This window comes from Carcharhinus amblyrhynchos, chromosome 21 (assembly GCF_965287045.1).
Source record: "Carcharhinus amblyrhynchos chromosome 21, sCarAmb.v2.hapA, whole genome shotgun sequence".
NCBI classification, from domain to species: domain Eukaryota; kingdom Metazoa; phylum Chordata; class Chondrichthyes; order Carcharhiniformes; family Carcharhinidae; genus Carcharhinus; species Carcharhinus amblyrhynchos.
Genome location: NC_137344.1, coordinates 23,780,175 through 23,796,806, shown reverse-complemented (window position 1 = coordinate 23,796,806; position 16,632 = coordinate 23,780,175). Strand labels below are relative to the sequence as shown.

Sequence of the window (16,632 nt, the reverse complement as noted above, 5' to 3'; positions counted from 1 at the left end):
AGCTTTTACTTATTAGTGTCACAAGTAGGCTTACATTAACACTGCAGTGAAGTTACTGTGAAAATTCTGCCCGGGTACACTGAGGGAGAATTTAGCTTTGCCAATTTGCCTAACCAGCATGTCTTTCAGACTGTCGGAGGAAACTGGAGCACCCAGAGGAAACCCACGCAGACACTGGGAGAACATGTAGACCGCGCACAGTGATCCAAGTCGGGAATCGAACCCTGGCGCTGTGAGGCAGCAGTGCTAATCACTGTGCCGCCCTTACCTAAAGAATGATATTCCACTTTCAGAATGTCAGAGAACTTGAGCAGCAGTCAATACCACTCATCATATCGATAAAAAGGTAATTTGACTGAAATGCACAAAGCTTAAACTTATTTGGACAAGTTTAATTTCCTACTAAGTGCACAAATGCAACAACTTCATGCTATTCAATGGTGAGGCAGGCAGTGGGATACCGATTTTGCAATGCTAATAACAGAGCAGTGCAACTTGGGTGTCAATTTTTGGGTATTTAAGTTCCACCGTGCATCTCTGCCATTTGTGCATAAATAATGATGTGCACATTAGCCTCACTGTTATTGTGCAGGAAATTATGGCCTCTTGTCAGCAGCCACAAACATCTGCCTTAATAACAATTAGGGAAGAATGCAATCTTTCCCTACAATTAGAGTTTGAACAATCATGCACAAGAAATTTGTTTTTGCAGCATTTGAGTTGAACAAAATTATTTTGTGCAAAGCATATCTTGCATTTTCAATCTCTTTTACTCTTTTTGTCTTTTTTAACAGAGTGGCTTCAGGTAAATTCTATTGATTTAAGGTGAAGGAAAGAGGAAATAGAGGAGAAAAATATTAAATAGGGAAAAAACAGACACAAGAGCAGAGTTGCGATGAACAGCGTAATAACTGCATGAGAAAACAGGAAGTTCAGAGTTCAGTATAGTGTTCAAAGTGATCTACAAAGATATTGGCCAGGGTTTTACAGCCCCGTCTGGGTGCGTCTCCATCTGTCGGAAGCGGCAGGCCATTTAAATTGCTGTTTATTTTTGCGGGACCGTAATATTGTGCCAGCAGGAGGGGCAGTAAAACGCTGGCCATAGAAACTGACTGGCATCAGCTACTTGCCTTTCCAAGTTCTCAACACATTTAACTTGTCCATGAGAACTGTCACCTGCTCTGGGGCAGCCCGGTGGCACAGTGATTAGCACTGCTGTCTCACAGCGCCAGACATCCGGGTTCAATTCTTGGGTCACTGTCTATGTGGAGTTTGCACATTCTCCCCATGTTTGCATGGGCTTCCTCCAGGTACTCCGGTTTCCTCCCGCAGTCCAAAGATGCCTGGGTTAGGTGGATTGGCCACGCTAAATTGCCCCTTAGTGTCAGGGGGACTGGCTAGGGTAAATATGTGGGGTATTAGGGATAAGGGCTGGGTGAGATTGTGATCAGTGCAGATGTGATGGGCCTAATGGCCTCTTTCTGCACTATAGGATTCTATGATTCTTTAACTGCACCAATCCTAGCGGCTAGTCACTAAACTACCTCTCCTCAGAACAATGCTTGCTCACAAAGGCAACCTCTTTCATACATTGTATAAATTTTCTCCTTTCAAAACTAATATTATTGCTTTCCTTAAAATATCTGCCTTTGATTTTCTTCCCTCTTCAATTCTTGCGTAATACTTAACCTTGCCTTTCTCTCAAGTAATCAAATATGTCACTGTCATCTTTCTCTGTTGGAGGGTCTGGTCTTCTTGCTCTGAAGATGTACAAGTACTGATTTGGGACTTGGCTTTCTCGTGGGGCACTTGCCTTTTTAACTACAGCTCAGAGGACTCTTACAGCTCAGACCAGTTTTCATTTCATGCACTGGACAAAGGCTTTCCATGTTAAAACCACTCATTATATCAGTTGTTGCTGCATCTGTGGCATGTTGTCTCTCCTCCTTGTCCTCTACCTCTCTACAGCCTTCAATATAGTCAACCATTCTAATCCTACACAGTGTGTGTGCTCCAAATTCTCCACTGTGGCAGCCCTTTAAAAGGTTCCATTCCTACCAGCTTATCCAGCACAGCAGAGAGATAGCTGCATTCGGCTTATTGGGTGAAATCTTCCCAAAAGCATTCTCATAGCAGTGAAAATGGGAGCATTCCATGCTGGTCTTTTGGGCGAGTTTGGCACTGCAACATTCCGGCACTCTGTCACTTTCTCTAACAGTTGGGAGCTTTGCGTTAGTCAGCCAAGGAAGCCACTTTCAGAGTGCTCAGTGCACAGGGTGGCCTGATCCTGATCTCCCAGTGATCTCCTCCCCATCCCTCCCCCTCATTGGCAGCATTGTTATCCCCAAATCCACATGGGTTGCTGACACTGGGGCGTCAGGACTCTCCTGATGAGTTCCCTGGTGGACCCCCGACATGTTCTCTTCCCCGTGACACGCCCCTCTTGTAGAGCTCCCACCTATATACCACCCCCTCCTTGAAGAGCTCCCCCTGCATGCCACTCCCTTTGCAGGACTTAGCCCCCTTCGCATAAGCTTCTAGTCATTGTGCATATCCTATCTGTCATAGCCCCACTCCCACTCAGGCCCCACCCCCTTGGCACTGCCTCTAGCACACATGGTGCCCAACCAGGCATTGCCAGGGTGCCAGGTTGGCACTGCCATGCTGGTATTGTCTGATGGCCACTGCCCAGTCATGCCCCCTACCACCCGTGGGCCTCAACGATCCCCCCCGATGTGGCCATGGTGCCCGGTCCCTGCTACTGCAGAGCAGTAGTGATTTACACGAGTGTAACATTATGCTGGCCAGGGCCGATGTCACAGAGCTGAACCAGGAGTTTTAAATCATATCATTTTCATGCTGACAGGCTTCACAGCCTTTCTGGGCACAAAGCCGTTCTTGCTGGTAAAGAGGGGTCGGGGGGATAGCAATCTGATTTGCGTTATCCTCCCATGCTATCTCCCTGGCTCACCATGGTGATCAACAGGCACGGTGAACCGCTTAGATCACACCCATCATCTTTAATTGGCTGTATTGTTCTTTGAGATATCATGAGGAGGTGAAGGCAGGTTCAGCCTTGCAAACTGTTAACCTTTCTGCCCATCTTCTCACTATGAATACATTTTCAATCACCTCTGCCAACTCCTCAGCATCCAATTCTCTTGTGAACTGCCCACGTAAACACAAGTTGACACGGAGATCAATTTTCATGAATGCATGACCAAGGAAATATCCTTTTCATCAAACTTAAATAATGTTCAAAAGGTTCGACTGGCACCCCTCCCACAAACACACACTCCCTCCACCACCAACTAACAGTGATACAGCCACGTGTACCATCTACAAAATGCACAGCAGGAACTCACCGAGAGTCCTCAGGCTGCACATTCCAAACCCATGACCCCTACCATTCAAAGGACGAGGGCAGTGGATGGCAACACCACCACCTGGAAATTGCCCTCCAAGGCACTCACCATCCTGTTGCTTCATTGTAGCTGCGTCAAGATCCTTCCCTAACAGCATAATGGGTGTACCCGCGCCACAGGGACTGCAGTGGTTCCAGAAGGCAGCGGCCCCATCATCATCTCATGGGTAATTAGGGATGAGCAAAATCACTGGCCCAGTCAGCAATGCCAACATCTCATAAAACTGATTCAAAAATTTAGAATTTGGGGAACAGTGGCAGACAGGCATGTGGAGGGTGAACTGCAAGGAGCCACAACAGTCTCATTAACACAGCATTTAATCAAATCATTGTAAAATGCCCCATTCAAGTTCAAGTTCAGTTCAGCTCACTTGTGTGGACCTAATCATTAGTGACATCCTGCTACATCTTTAGGAGACCTCTTGATGTAATATATTCGGATTTGACACTGTCACCACTTCAACAGTCTTAATGAAATGCTTTAAGCGCACTTAGAACATAAAATACATCTACTTCCAGTGTGCTTTTCAGCAGTTTGAAAAGCCACACTATGCAGCCAAAGATTCCTGAGAAAGCCAGTTTTATTACACAGCCCACATGAGACTCAGTATTTAACAAATCATCAGAATTATCTTCTAAATTGGAAAGTAGCCAAAACCTGGTAGTGACTTAAATCAAAGTAATGAGTTGTTATACATGTCACTGCTGAATAACCTACAACTGTAACGCTATCATTAGTGGCATTTATGTTGTTACCGGGTCCACTTATCACATCTTTCCTTGGAATGAGGAGGTCATGAGTTCAAGCTCCATTGTAGCATCTTAAGCACATTTAACTAGGCTGATACACCAGGGAGGGCTGAGGAAATACTGCATTATCAAGATCTTTTGGTGAGAATTCAAAGCAAGATCCACGCGTCAGGTGGATTTTAAAGCTTGCATTACATTTTTGAAGAAGTTCTCTTGGCCAACTTTCCCACAACCTACCACTGCCAAACCACTGGTCATTCATCTTATTGTTGTTTGTGGTATGTTGCTTCATGTAGAACAACTGCTGCATTGACCAACTTAATAACAGTGACTGCAGCTTGAAGTACTGTGGACTGTGACATACAAGTTGACATGGCGTATCAAATTCTCTGTTTTTGGATTCCAAAGGCACGTTTAGGGCTATGCTGGGCCAACAGGCCTATATTCCCAAACCTGAAGAGAATTCGATCGTATATGCTGCAGTCACCCACTTCCAAATGTTTCAAAACTCAAAACAAAAGCAAAATGTTATCCAAGAAGGTGCAATCTGTGTGCAATATCGCTGCTGCTGTGTCCCATCATTCAGCAGGATCATCCTAACTGCCACCAATTCGGAACAGAATTCATGCAAGTAGTACTTGCATTGAACTTCGTACAGCATAGCTGTTACGGGAACCCACTCGGACAAGTAATCTCTTCCCATGAATTGACATGAAAATGAAGTCACAGCTTAGTTTGGAGAGTAAAATTTCTCTCACATGAACACACGCATATATGCGCACATGCAAACATGCCACGCACTTTGAGCCTGTTCATCCATTTAATTAAATTGTGACGGACTTGTGACTGAACTCCACAGGGAATAGGAACATATGACTTCAGAGCAGGAATAAATTTTGTTTTTATTTTGCTTTGGTTCTGTGACCCATTGTACTTATGCCTAATATGAACAAAGAAAAGTACAGGAACAGGCCCCCTAGACCTCCAAGCCTCCGCCGATTATGATGCCTGCCTAAACTAAAACCATATGCACTTCTGGAGACTGTATCCTTCCATTCCCATTCTATTCATGTATTCACTTAGTTGCTGCTTAAATGCTACCATTGTACCTGTCCCCCTCCCCAGGCAGTGCGTTCCAGGCAGTCACCACCCTCTGTATAGAAAACTTGCCTCGTGCATCTCCTCTAAACATTTCCCCAAGCACTTTAAACCTATGTCCCCTAGTACTTGACTTTTCTACCCTAGGAAAAAGCATCTGACTATCCACTCTGTCCATGCTACACATAATCTCGTAAATCTCTACCAGGTCACCCAACAACCTCCGTCATTCCAGTGAAAACAAACCAAGTTTATCCAACCTCTCCTCTTGGCTAATACTCTCCAGACCAGGTAACAACATCCTGGTAAACCTCTTCTGTACCCTCTCCAAAGCATCCACATCCTTCTGACAGTGTGACAACCAGAATTGTACACAATATTCTAAATTAGGCCTAACTAAGGTTCTGTACAGCTGCAGCACGACCTGTGAATTTTTATACTCAATACATCAATCTCAGTTTTGAAATTTTCAATTGATCTAGCTTTCCACTACCCTTTGTATGAAGTGTTTCCCTGGCACTCCTGATTGGCCTATCTGTAAATAAATTAATGTTATGCCCACTTTTTTTCAATTCCCCCACATGAAGAAATTGTTTCTAACTACCCCCATAACAATGGGGGACTCTCGGACCATTCTTTTATAGTTTAGGCTGTTAGACAATAACAGTAGAGATATTCAGCTGGTACTTCTTTTGTCAACTGTTCAGTTGTTTGTGACACTACTAGCTGCAAGCTAATGAGATTTCAAATGGTTGACTGTACTGCTCTGATGTGGTAAAGCCAAATAAATATAATTTAAAAATAATTATCAAAGGATACTATTAAACTAGAAAGAGTGCAGAAAAGATTTACTAGGGTGCTACTGGGACTTGATGGATTGGGTTATAAAGAGACGCTGAATAGACTGGGACTTTCTTCTCTGGAGCATAGGAGGCTGAGGGGTGACCTTATAGAGGTCTATAAAACAATGAGGGGCATAGACAAGGTTGATAGTCAATATCTTTTTGCAAAGGTAGGGGAGTCTAAAATTAGAGGGCATAGGTTTAAGGTGAGAAGGGAGAGATACAAAAGTGTCCAGAGGGGCAATTTTTTCACACAGAGGGTGGAGACTGTCTGGAACAAGCTGCCAGAGGTAGTAGTAAAGGCGGGTACAATTTTATCTTTTAAAAAGTATTTAGATAGTTACATAGGTTCGATGGGTATAGAGAGATGTGGGCCAAATGCGGGCAATTGAGATTAGCTTAGGTGTTTTAAAATAAAAAGAGTGGCATGGACAAGTTGGGCTGAAGGGCCTGTTTTCATGCTGTAAATCTCTATGACTCTAAAAGAAATAACTTTTTTTTATTCATTCATGGGATGTGGGGTGTCACTGTTAGGGCCAGTATTAATTGTCCTTCAACTGAGTGGTTTGCTCAGCCATTTCAGAGAGTACTTAAGAGTCAACCATATTTGCTGTGAATCTGGAGTCACATGTAGGTCAGACCAGGTAGGGACGGCAGATTTCCTTCCCTAAAGGACATTAGTGAACCAGGTGGGTTTTTACCACAATTGACTCATGGAGGTGGAATTTTCCATTCTCTGCTCAGAGTGCTGGCTCAGGTGAGAAAACTGACATGTAGCTTGCAGGCTGCACAGCCGACTTTTCTCACCAGATAATCCAGCGCGCTTGCAGAGGGTTCGATTCCTGGCTTGGCTCACTGTCTGGATGGAGTTTGCACATTCTCCCCATGTCTGCATGGGTTTCCTCCAGGGGTGCTCCGGTTTCCTCCCGCAGTCCAAAGATGTGCAGGTTAGATGGACTGGCCATGGTAAATTGCCGTTTAGTGTCGGGAGACTAGTTAGGGTAAACACGTGGGGATAGGGCCTAGTTGGAATTGGGGTCAGTGCAGATTTGATGGGCCAAATGGCCTCCTTCTACACCATAGAATTCTATGATTTTCATGAGTATCTACAGATAAGGCCCATGCGCCCCAATCTCTCTGATAGAAACACAGGAACCATCCCGCTGACTCTCGGAAGACTAATCCCCCCCACCACATGGATACAGTAGACACCCCACCCCCCCCACTGAACAATGGGAAACCTCCCCGCCAACCGATAAGGGGAATAGTCCCTTTGCCCCACTCCATGGAGCTCCAACAAGGGTCCCCCCTGACACTGCTCAGTGACACTGCCCAGGCATGTCCCTATCCTGCCAGCAGCTATACTTACCTGTGTGCCCCTGAAGAGTTCCCTTCACCTGGATATCATTTTTAAAAAAAGTTGTAAGCTCTAGCAAGGGGGGATTTCCTAATGTGGGGGAATGATACAGCAGGCAAGCCCCCTAATTATATTAGGATGGAATGAAATGAGGTTCCTGGTCTGGGTGGAAATCTTGTTATGTCACTGGTTGTGGGGAGATGGGGAGAATTGGAAAATGAGATCGCACTGGTCAGATTCTCACTTTCCTAGTCTTGTGTGATATTTTGCGTCCACGACACCTTTAGTGCTCATGGTGAATGCAGGTTCAAAATCGCGGCAATGGTCTAATGACTGTTAATTCCAGATTTTTATTGCATTCAAATTTCACCCTCTCCTGTGCTGAGAGTCAAACCCCAGAACCTTACTCTGGGTCTCTGGATTGCTAGTGACCACTACACTACTGCCTCCTAATTCAAAAAATTTACCTCTTAAAAGAACAATTCAAATCCAAAGTGTCTGCTCATCTTTGCTCAATAAGAATAAACTAATCATCGCTGTTGACACAAAGTATCTATTATGGTTGGAAATATTCAATTCTATATGATACGAAAAGAAGCAGGATTAATCAATGTGGTTCTTTCAAACAGTGTTAACCGATAATACAAGTCCAGCGGCACAGTGGTTAGCACTGTTGTCTCAGCACCAGAACCTGGGTTTGATTCCCAGCTTGGGTTACTGTTCCTGCAGAGTCTGCATGTTCTCTCCGTGTCTGCATGGGTTTCCTTCGGGTGCTCCGGTTTCCTCCCGCAGTCTGAAAGACATGCTGGTTAGATGCATTGGCCATGCTAAATTTTCCCTCATGGTACCCGAACAGACACCGGAGAGGGGCGACTAGGGGATTTTCACAGTAACTTCATTGCAGTGTTAATGTGGGCCTAGCTGTGTCACTAATAAATAAACTTAAACTTTGAACTTTTTAGTTAGCTGACTGTGGTATTGGAATGGCACCACAAGATTAAAAAATAAATTGTTTTATCCAATTGAGAAATGGTTCAATTTTGCACATAATCAGCAGAAGATTTGAATTAATTTAACCTTGAAAAGGCCTTGTCCAGCACTATTAGATCCTCCATCAATCAGCTGAGATAAACAGTAATTTATGGAGAATATGCAAATGCAAATTCAGATGATCAGTTAAAGAGTCTGTAAAATTCCAAGGGATGTTTTGACCTTATCTGTGTACTTTAAATCTTGAGACAAAGACAATGGCAACCTTACATCCTTAATGCAGCAAATGTCCCAACCTGCTTCCAAGGAGCATTGCTGAACCAAATTTGCCACCAAACTATATAAAGGAGATCTTTGGGCAAGTAAGTGACCACTGGATGAGTTTAAAAGTTATTTATTTATTAGTATTACAAGTAGGCCCACATTAACATTGCAATGAAGTTACTGTGGAAAAACCCCTAGTCACCACACTCTGACACCTATATGGGTGCACTGAGGGAGAATTCAGCATGGCCAATGCAACTAACCAGCATGTCTTTTGGACTATGGGAGGAAACCCACGCAGACACAGGGAGAATGTGCAAACTCCACACAGACAGTGACCCAAGCTGGGAATTGAACCTGGGTCCTTGGAGCTGCGAGGTAGTAGTGCTAACCACTGTGCCAGCCTTGTTGTTGTTGCACACCCTGTGAAAACTAAACAAATTTCATAGATAAATGTGATTGCAGTGGGAGGTTGCAGGTGTAAATATGTGAAAAATTTACATTGTAATTTTATTAGCCAGCCATTAATGGTAGAGGGATATTGTACACTTCACTTTGAGCTGATAGATTAATTTCACTCTCACGGTCCTTAGACCCAAAATAATAACAAATGGTCTCCTCCTGTCCGGATTAATGTAATTGGCTACACTTCTTTGCCGTATGGGAAAGTAGTTCAGTACGCTCAGTGATCAGACTTTCAAAATTGACAATACTTTATTCAGTTACCCAAGCTGGGAATTGAACCAGGGTCCATGGTGCTGTGAGGCAGCAATGCTAACCGTTATGCCACTGTGCTCCCTAAGGCGTGTCTTAAAAGAAGAGGAAAATAAGTTGGAGAGGTGGTAAGGAAGTAATTCTAGAATTCCAGGCTGAGGCAGCTGAAAAAAAAAGCCACCAATGACGGAGCGATGATAATCAGGGATGCACAGGAGGCCGGAACTGGAGGAACACAGATATCGCAGGAGGGTTGAACGACTGGAGATTGTTACAATGGCAGCTGAATACTAAAAGTAATATTTATAAAAAATAGATTACAGTTCTTTGTAATAATGGCTTAGAAAGTAATTGATACATTATTAATGAATTAGTAATATACTGAGAACTCCAAGGAAGTTATAAAGATTGATTTGCATTCCAATAAATGAAATGTACTACTTGTAAAAAAAAATCAGGATTTTTTAAAGTTGTAACTACAATAATATGTGCAATATTTCAGAACTACCTTGTACCTCTAGTGTGTACCATTAATATTTCTACAAGTACAATGTGATGAGTATTACTTCTCTCCCAGATAAAGCAAAGATCGAGTGAGATTCAACAGTCCTAATAAATAGCTGACTCCATCTAACATTGCGCTAGTCTTCTTGGCCTGTCCAATGAACCAATGTTGCTTCTGAACTGGAACATAACATTTTCTACATTTCTGGATCTTAATGGACTTCTCAACCTGTGCTTACTGTGTGCCATGGACAACAATGATGTGTTATGTCACTAAGACGTGGGCATCGAAACTTTTTTGCTATTTTAAATTGGACTTCTGCTGAACCACAAAAATGGCTGCTGCAGATCACATGATTCAAGATTAGCTGCTAGTTCTGGGAGCTACCAAAAGAAATTACATGAACAAAGGATTTGAGATTGTGGAATTTCAGGCCTCATTGTAAGGTCCCGTTATAATCATGAAACGAGATGACTAAAAGACGAAGTGTTGAAGACAGGGATGTTGAAACTCGCTATTCCTGAAGAAGTGTTAATAGCCATTATTTCATAACTAAGGGAATTAATGGATTTTGGGCAGATGCACAGAAACTGCTTAGAATCATAGAGGTGTATAGCATGGAAACAGGCCCTTCGGCCCAACTTGTCCATGCCAACCCTTTTTTTAAACTTGAAATTAAACTCATCACAAGTCTCATACGCCTCATCACAAGACCCAACCTTTTGCATCATTTTAATATGACATTTCTATTCTCACAGCTCAGACTGCAGGTTTATCACCAATCTGGAAGAGCTCAAGCAACTCTCTGCTGAATCAGCAGCTGGTTACTATTCCTCATCTCCTCAAAGCGTAAAAGTCTCTGATTATCTCCTGCCAACCAATGAAACATAGAAAGCCTGCTATACTGCAACATCATTCTTTTCAAGGATTTGCTGTCTCCAATCAGGAGCTCGTCTGGACTGAACTTTACCACAAAAGAAACACCTCTGGGCTTTGACTTGTTAGGCTTTGGAAAGCATATGAACCAAGATTAGTTTCTGTGGTTATTTTAGAGTTTTTGTCCAATGTTGTAAATCTTCTTTCCTGCCGCCCCCTTTACTGTATATTTAAATGCACCCCCTCCCCAAGTTTGAAATGTGTATAAACTAACCATCTGAGTTAGTCATAACGGAAGTTTTTAAATTGGATCAAAATGTTAGGAATCCTTTTCTGCAAGAAATATATGATTTTAAAAGGATTGTAAGTACATTAAATTATTTGGACACTCTCCTGCACTTTTTGGTCTGTGAGAAAGCTACTTTTTCCAGCAAAACACCTGAGGAGAGAAGACATAGGGATTAAAATCTTAAAAATTTGCAGTTACCAAGCTGTGGCCTCCTGCTGATTGGCTGAGAAAGCTAGCCTGGGAGATATTTGGTGGGAGATTTTATGGCCTTGACAGTCAAGAACAAAGAACAAAGAAAATTACAGCCCAGGAACAGGCCCTTTGGCCCTCCAAGCTGATTAAGCTGCCCAACTAAACTAGAACCCCATATCTTTCAGGGGACCATATCTCCCTGTTCACATTTATTCATACATTTGTCAAGATGCCCTTTAAAAGTCACTGTCGTAACTGCTTCCACTACCTCCCCCAACGGAGAGTTCTGGGCACCCACCACCCTCTGTAATAAAAACTTGCCTCATACATCTCCTTCAAACCTTGTCCCTCGCGCTTCAAATCTATGCCCCCCTAGTAATTGACTCTTCCACCCTGGGAAAAAGCTTCTATCCGCTCTGTCCATGTCTCTCATAATCTTGTAGACTTCTATCAGGTCGTCCTCAACCTCTGTCATTCTAGTGAGAACAAACTCAGTTTCTCCAATCTCTCCTCATAGCTAATGCCCTCCACGCCAGGCAACATCCTGGTAAGTCTTCTCTGTACCCTCTCCAAAGCCTCACTTCTTTCTGGTAGTGCACTGACCAGAATTGAACACTATATTTCAAGTGTGGCCTAACTAAGGTACTATGAAGCTGCAACACGACTTGCCAATTTTTAAACTCAGTGCCCCAGCCAATGAAAGTATGCCGTATGCCTTCTTGATTACCTTGTCCACCTGCATTGCCACTTTCAGTGACCTGTACACCAGATCCCTCTGCTTATCAATACTCTTAAAGGTTCTGCCATTTACCGTATATTTCCTATCTATATTAGAGTTTCCAAAATGCATTATCATACATCAAGGAAAGGCATCCTTCAGGCTCCTAGGCCAAAAGTCTCCTGTATTGCCCGCTGCGGGAATCATAGCGGGTGAAAGAGAACTCAGCGGACCATTTAAAATCTGTTGAGGTCGGGCAGGAATTTCCAGTCTTGGTGTACACATGCTTGGAGAATCCCACCCGTAGGGAGCATTTTCCAGAAGGTTATAGATGCCAGGCAGTAGACTACTGCAAGTGCTGCAGGAGACAACAACCGACGCAAAAACAAAAGGAGAGCTAAAATGCGTGCTATTTTGAAAAGAGGCCAAGGTCTGTAATGGACGTACCTTGCAGGTATGCTCAGAACCAGGAACAGGGATATTGCAATTAGCTCACATCTCCATGACAAAGATTGCCTCCATAATGGTGAATTGTGACTAAATGGCCACCTGGTCTCTGTTACCAGGGAGCAAACTTATAATCACCTCTGGGCTGGTATTCAACTGCTAAGCTTAGAAAACAGGCTGGCCACCTACACGGGGGAACCATTGCAGATAAAGGGCACCACGGTGACCCTAGAGAGCAGTCGGTTCAACTCCCACTCATCATTGTATAGGGACAAGGAGCTAACCTTACGGAGAGAGATTGGCTCCAAAACATCAGACTGAATTTACAAAGTCATCAGAAAGGGCTTTGAAAAATAAGGGAAACCAAAGCTAACATCTCTGTCGACCCCAATGCTAGGCCTAAGTATTTTAGAGTGAGATCTGTTCCATACTCCCTCTTGGAAAAAATAAAGTTGGAACTGGAATGCCTGGACAAGCTGGACATAATAAGACCCATACCATTGGCAGAGTGTGCCGTATCTGTTGTTCCTGTCCTTAGGACAGGAAGATTATTACATGACCCAAAATATAGTGCAATAGATTTTCATTTAGACTAGTGTCTCCTCTTACCATTTATTGTGCTTATGCAACATCCATTTAAAAGTGAGCTAAGCATTAGGATGAAATTTTTGGGTTAACAGTTTAATTGTGTGGGAATATCGACAACTGCCACTAATAATAGCATTCCTATTTCATCAGCTGAATAATTGAAAGCCTTTGCTTCGAAAGATAAGGTCATTGCCATTAGACAAACTTAATTGAACTACTGGACCATGCAGGATAAGATGAGATAATAAATGGAACTGCACCCATAGACACAAGCAGAATAAATTAAACTGTTTGAGAATAATTTATCAAGCTCTATTTCAAAACAGGAATAACCAGTCTCAATATTTTAATTTTTTACTGTAAATACTAATGATTTAAACAGTACTGTTTCTGCAAACCATGCTTCTGAAAAGAACTTGCTACTCACCTGTCGGTCCATAGGCGAAAACTGTTGCATTGTACCCTGAAATAATGCCCTCAATCAGACCCTTGGTGGTAGCGCGGTATACATCATCCTTGAAAAGATAAAAATCTGAGTTAATTAAAAAGCACACAGCAAGGCCCTTCTGCCTTTCATGAATCCACATCACCAAATAAAATGTTTTTATATGCTTCATGAGAATCAAAGAATCCTACAGTGCAGTAGGAGACCATTCAGCCCTTTGAATCTGCACTGATCATAATCCTGTCCAGGCCCTATCTCCATAAACCCCATCCATTTACCCTAACTAGCGACTAAGAGGCAATTTAGCATGGCCAGTCCACGGAACCGGCACACCTTTGGACTACGGAAGGAAATTGGAGCACCTAGACGAAACCCAGGCAGACACGGGGAAAACATGCAAACTCCACACAAACAGTGACGCAAGCCAGGAATCGATCCTGGGTCTCTGGTGCTATGAGACAGCAGTGCTAACCACTGTGCCACCATGCTGTCCCACTTCATTTTATTCTTATAAAAAGCATTGGAAAACTTTATAAATACTGTGGCCAGAAATGGGCGTACATGGGATCAGTATAAGTTTTCTATATGAGCATATATTTAACAAGCAACACTTTACATGAACCAGCTATTTGCCAGAGATATTTTTTATGCTTATGGAACGATAGCTTCATATTTTGATACCAGTAATTTCTGAACAAAGCTTTTAAATATGTCAACAAAATGCAAATGAGAAACTTAGCCTAGTTTTTTTTGTGTTTTGGGTGTGACAGAAATATTATTTAGAATGAAGTTTGTCGTTTTAATAAAGCTGACTTCCCTATCTGAAAAGTTTCATATCATTTGGCATCATTTGCTTTCAACAGCTTTCATTTGATGTCAACTGCACTCAGTTGCAATCATTCTGCAATCACTTCACATCAATTGTTCACACATGCTGCAATTTTTGTTATCATTTAATATCACTTGCACTCACAAGCAGTCATTTGGCTGTCATTCCATTTCATTTTCACTCAGAACTGATCGTTCAGTTGTCACTTTCACACAGAAACATACTCGCAAGGGCAAATGATAGTCATCAATTGACATCATTGTCATCATTTGTCATCCTTCAGTGATCACAATAATATGTGACCATATGTACAGCCAAAGTTTTCCCAAGTTCCACTGATTAAGTATGCACACCCAAACACTTTATTCCTTTCCCTCAACCTCCTTACCCCCTTCTCAAAAACCCTCTTATCCTCTTCTCCGTCGTCTCACTTCTTTCTCTGTTTCCCTTTACCCTTCCCCATTCCCTCCTTCCCCACCTCCTTAACTCACCCCTCTCCTCCCACCAGCAACTGAAGATTTCTGTTTACAGGGCTAGCTGGAGACTGGGGTAGCTTCAAGTGTACTAACAAATTTGATATCAAATTAGAATTGTTGATGTGGAAACGTAATTGAGAATTTAGTGACCATGAAAGCAAAAATATGTGTCAAAGTTTTCAGTTAGGGCAATTAAAATCATAGAATCCCTACAGTGCAGAAGGAGGCCATTCAGCCCATTTAGCCTGCACCCTGGTCCTATCCTTGTTGCCCCATGTATTTACCCTGCTAATCCCCTGATACTATAGAGCAATTTAGCATGATCAGTCCACCTAAAGACATCTTTGGAGTGTGGGAGCACCCTGAGGAAGCCCACACAGACACTGGGAGAATGTGCGATTCCCACACAGACAGGAGGAGAATGTGCAAACTCCACACACTCACCCAAGACTGGAATTGAATCCAGGTCCCTGACACATGAGGCAGCAGTACTAACTACTGTGCCACCCTTAAATGTCGCGCTGAGAGCTACCTCAGTGCATTCAAAACAATTCCAGTTTTCACTTGGCTTGGTGGTGAGAGGAGAGGGACGAGATAAGGAAATGGAGGGTGGGGGGGAGGCGCACTAAAGGGGACAGTTAAAGGGAGAACGGGAGAAGGAGTAAAAGAAAAATAGGAGGGGGAATGAGGGAGGGGAGAAAGAAGTGAGGGATAAGAGTAAGATGAGGAGGAAGGTTATTTTTGAGGAGAGGGGTAAGGGGGTTTGGGGAAGAAATAAAGTGTGCAGATGTGCATACATGATCAGCTGGACTTGGGAAAATTTTGGCTCTGCACATAGTCACATTTTATTATGATCACTGCAAGATGGCAACTGATAATAAGGATGTCAGTTGCTAAATATCATTTGTTATTGTGAGGATGTTTCTGTTTGAAAGTGACAGCGAATGCTCAGTTCTGAGTGAAAATGAGTGTAGAAATTTTCAAGTGATCTTTGCTTTTTGTGTCTTGAACTTTGAAACATAAGCTTTGACATAGAAATGTTTCAGCAAGATGTTGGACAATAATTAAAAACCTAGCTTGACAAACGCAACGGACCGTCGGTACTCAAAGGGTTAAAAAAAACTCTTCAGGTGAGTTGCATTACCTGGGGCGGCACTGCTGTCTCACAGCACCAGAGACCCGGGTTCAATTCCCAGCTTAGGTCACTGTCTGTGTGTGTGGAGTTTGCACAATCTCCTCATGTCTGCATAGGTTTCCTCTGGGTGCTCCAGTAAGCTCCCACAGATTGAAAGACATGCTGGTTAGGTGCATTGCCCTGAACGGGTGCCAAAGTGTGGCAACTAGGGGAATTTCACAGTAACTTCATTGCAATGTTAATGTAAACCTATTTGTGACTAATGAATAATCTTTAACCGCAGAGCCATAGAATCCTACAGTGCAAAAGGTGGCCATTCAGCCCATCCCACAATCCCACCCAGGCCCTATGCATTTACCCTGCTAAGACCCTTGACATTAAGGGGCAATTTATCATGGCCAAACCAACTAATCCGCACATCTTTGGACTGTGGCAGGAAACCGGGGCAATCAGAGGAAACGCATGCAGACACGGGGAGGATGTGCAAACTCCACACAGACGGTGACCCAGGCCGGGAATCGAACCAGGGTTCCTGGTGCTGTGAGGCAGAGTGCCACCGTGCCACCAGGCGGCCTCAGTCTGGTCTGGGGGAAGAACAAGCACACATCATCCCTGTGCTCTATAAACAGTGATGTACGATTAGAGCGAAAAAAGTTTGCTTATTGATTGAACCTACGGAAACTATTTATTCAC

General features: G+C 43.2%; 1 protein-coding gene across 1 annotated transcript in view; it reads right to left on the bottom strand.

Moving 5' to 3' along the window:
• The window catches only part of kif19 (kinesin family member 19), a 191,524-nt gene that overhangs the window by 72,922 nt on the left and 101,970 nt on the right, over positions 1-16,632 (bottom strand). Inside the window, exon 4 of the mRNA XM_080208830.1 lies at positions 13,482-13,569. Coding sequence (XP_080064956.1) covers positions 13,482-13,569 — 88 coding nt within the window. The remainder of the gene's footprint in view (positions 1-13,481; positions 13,570-16,632) is intronic.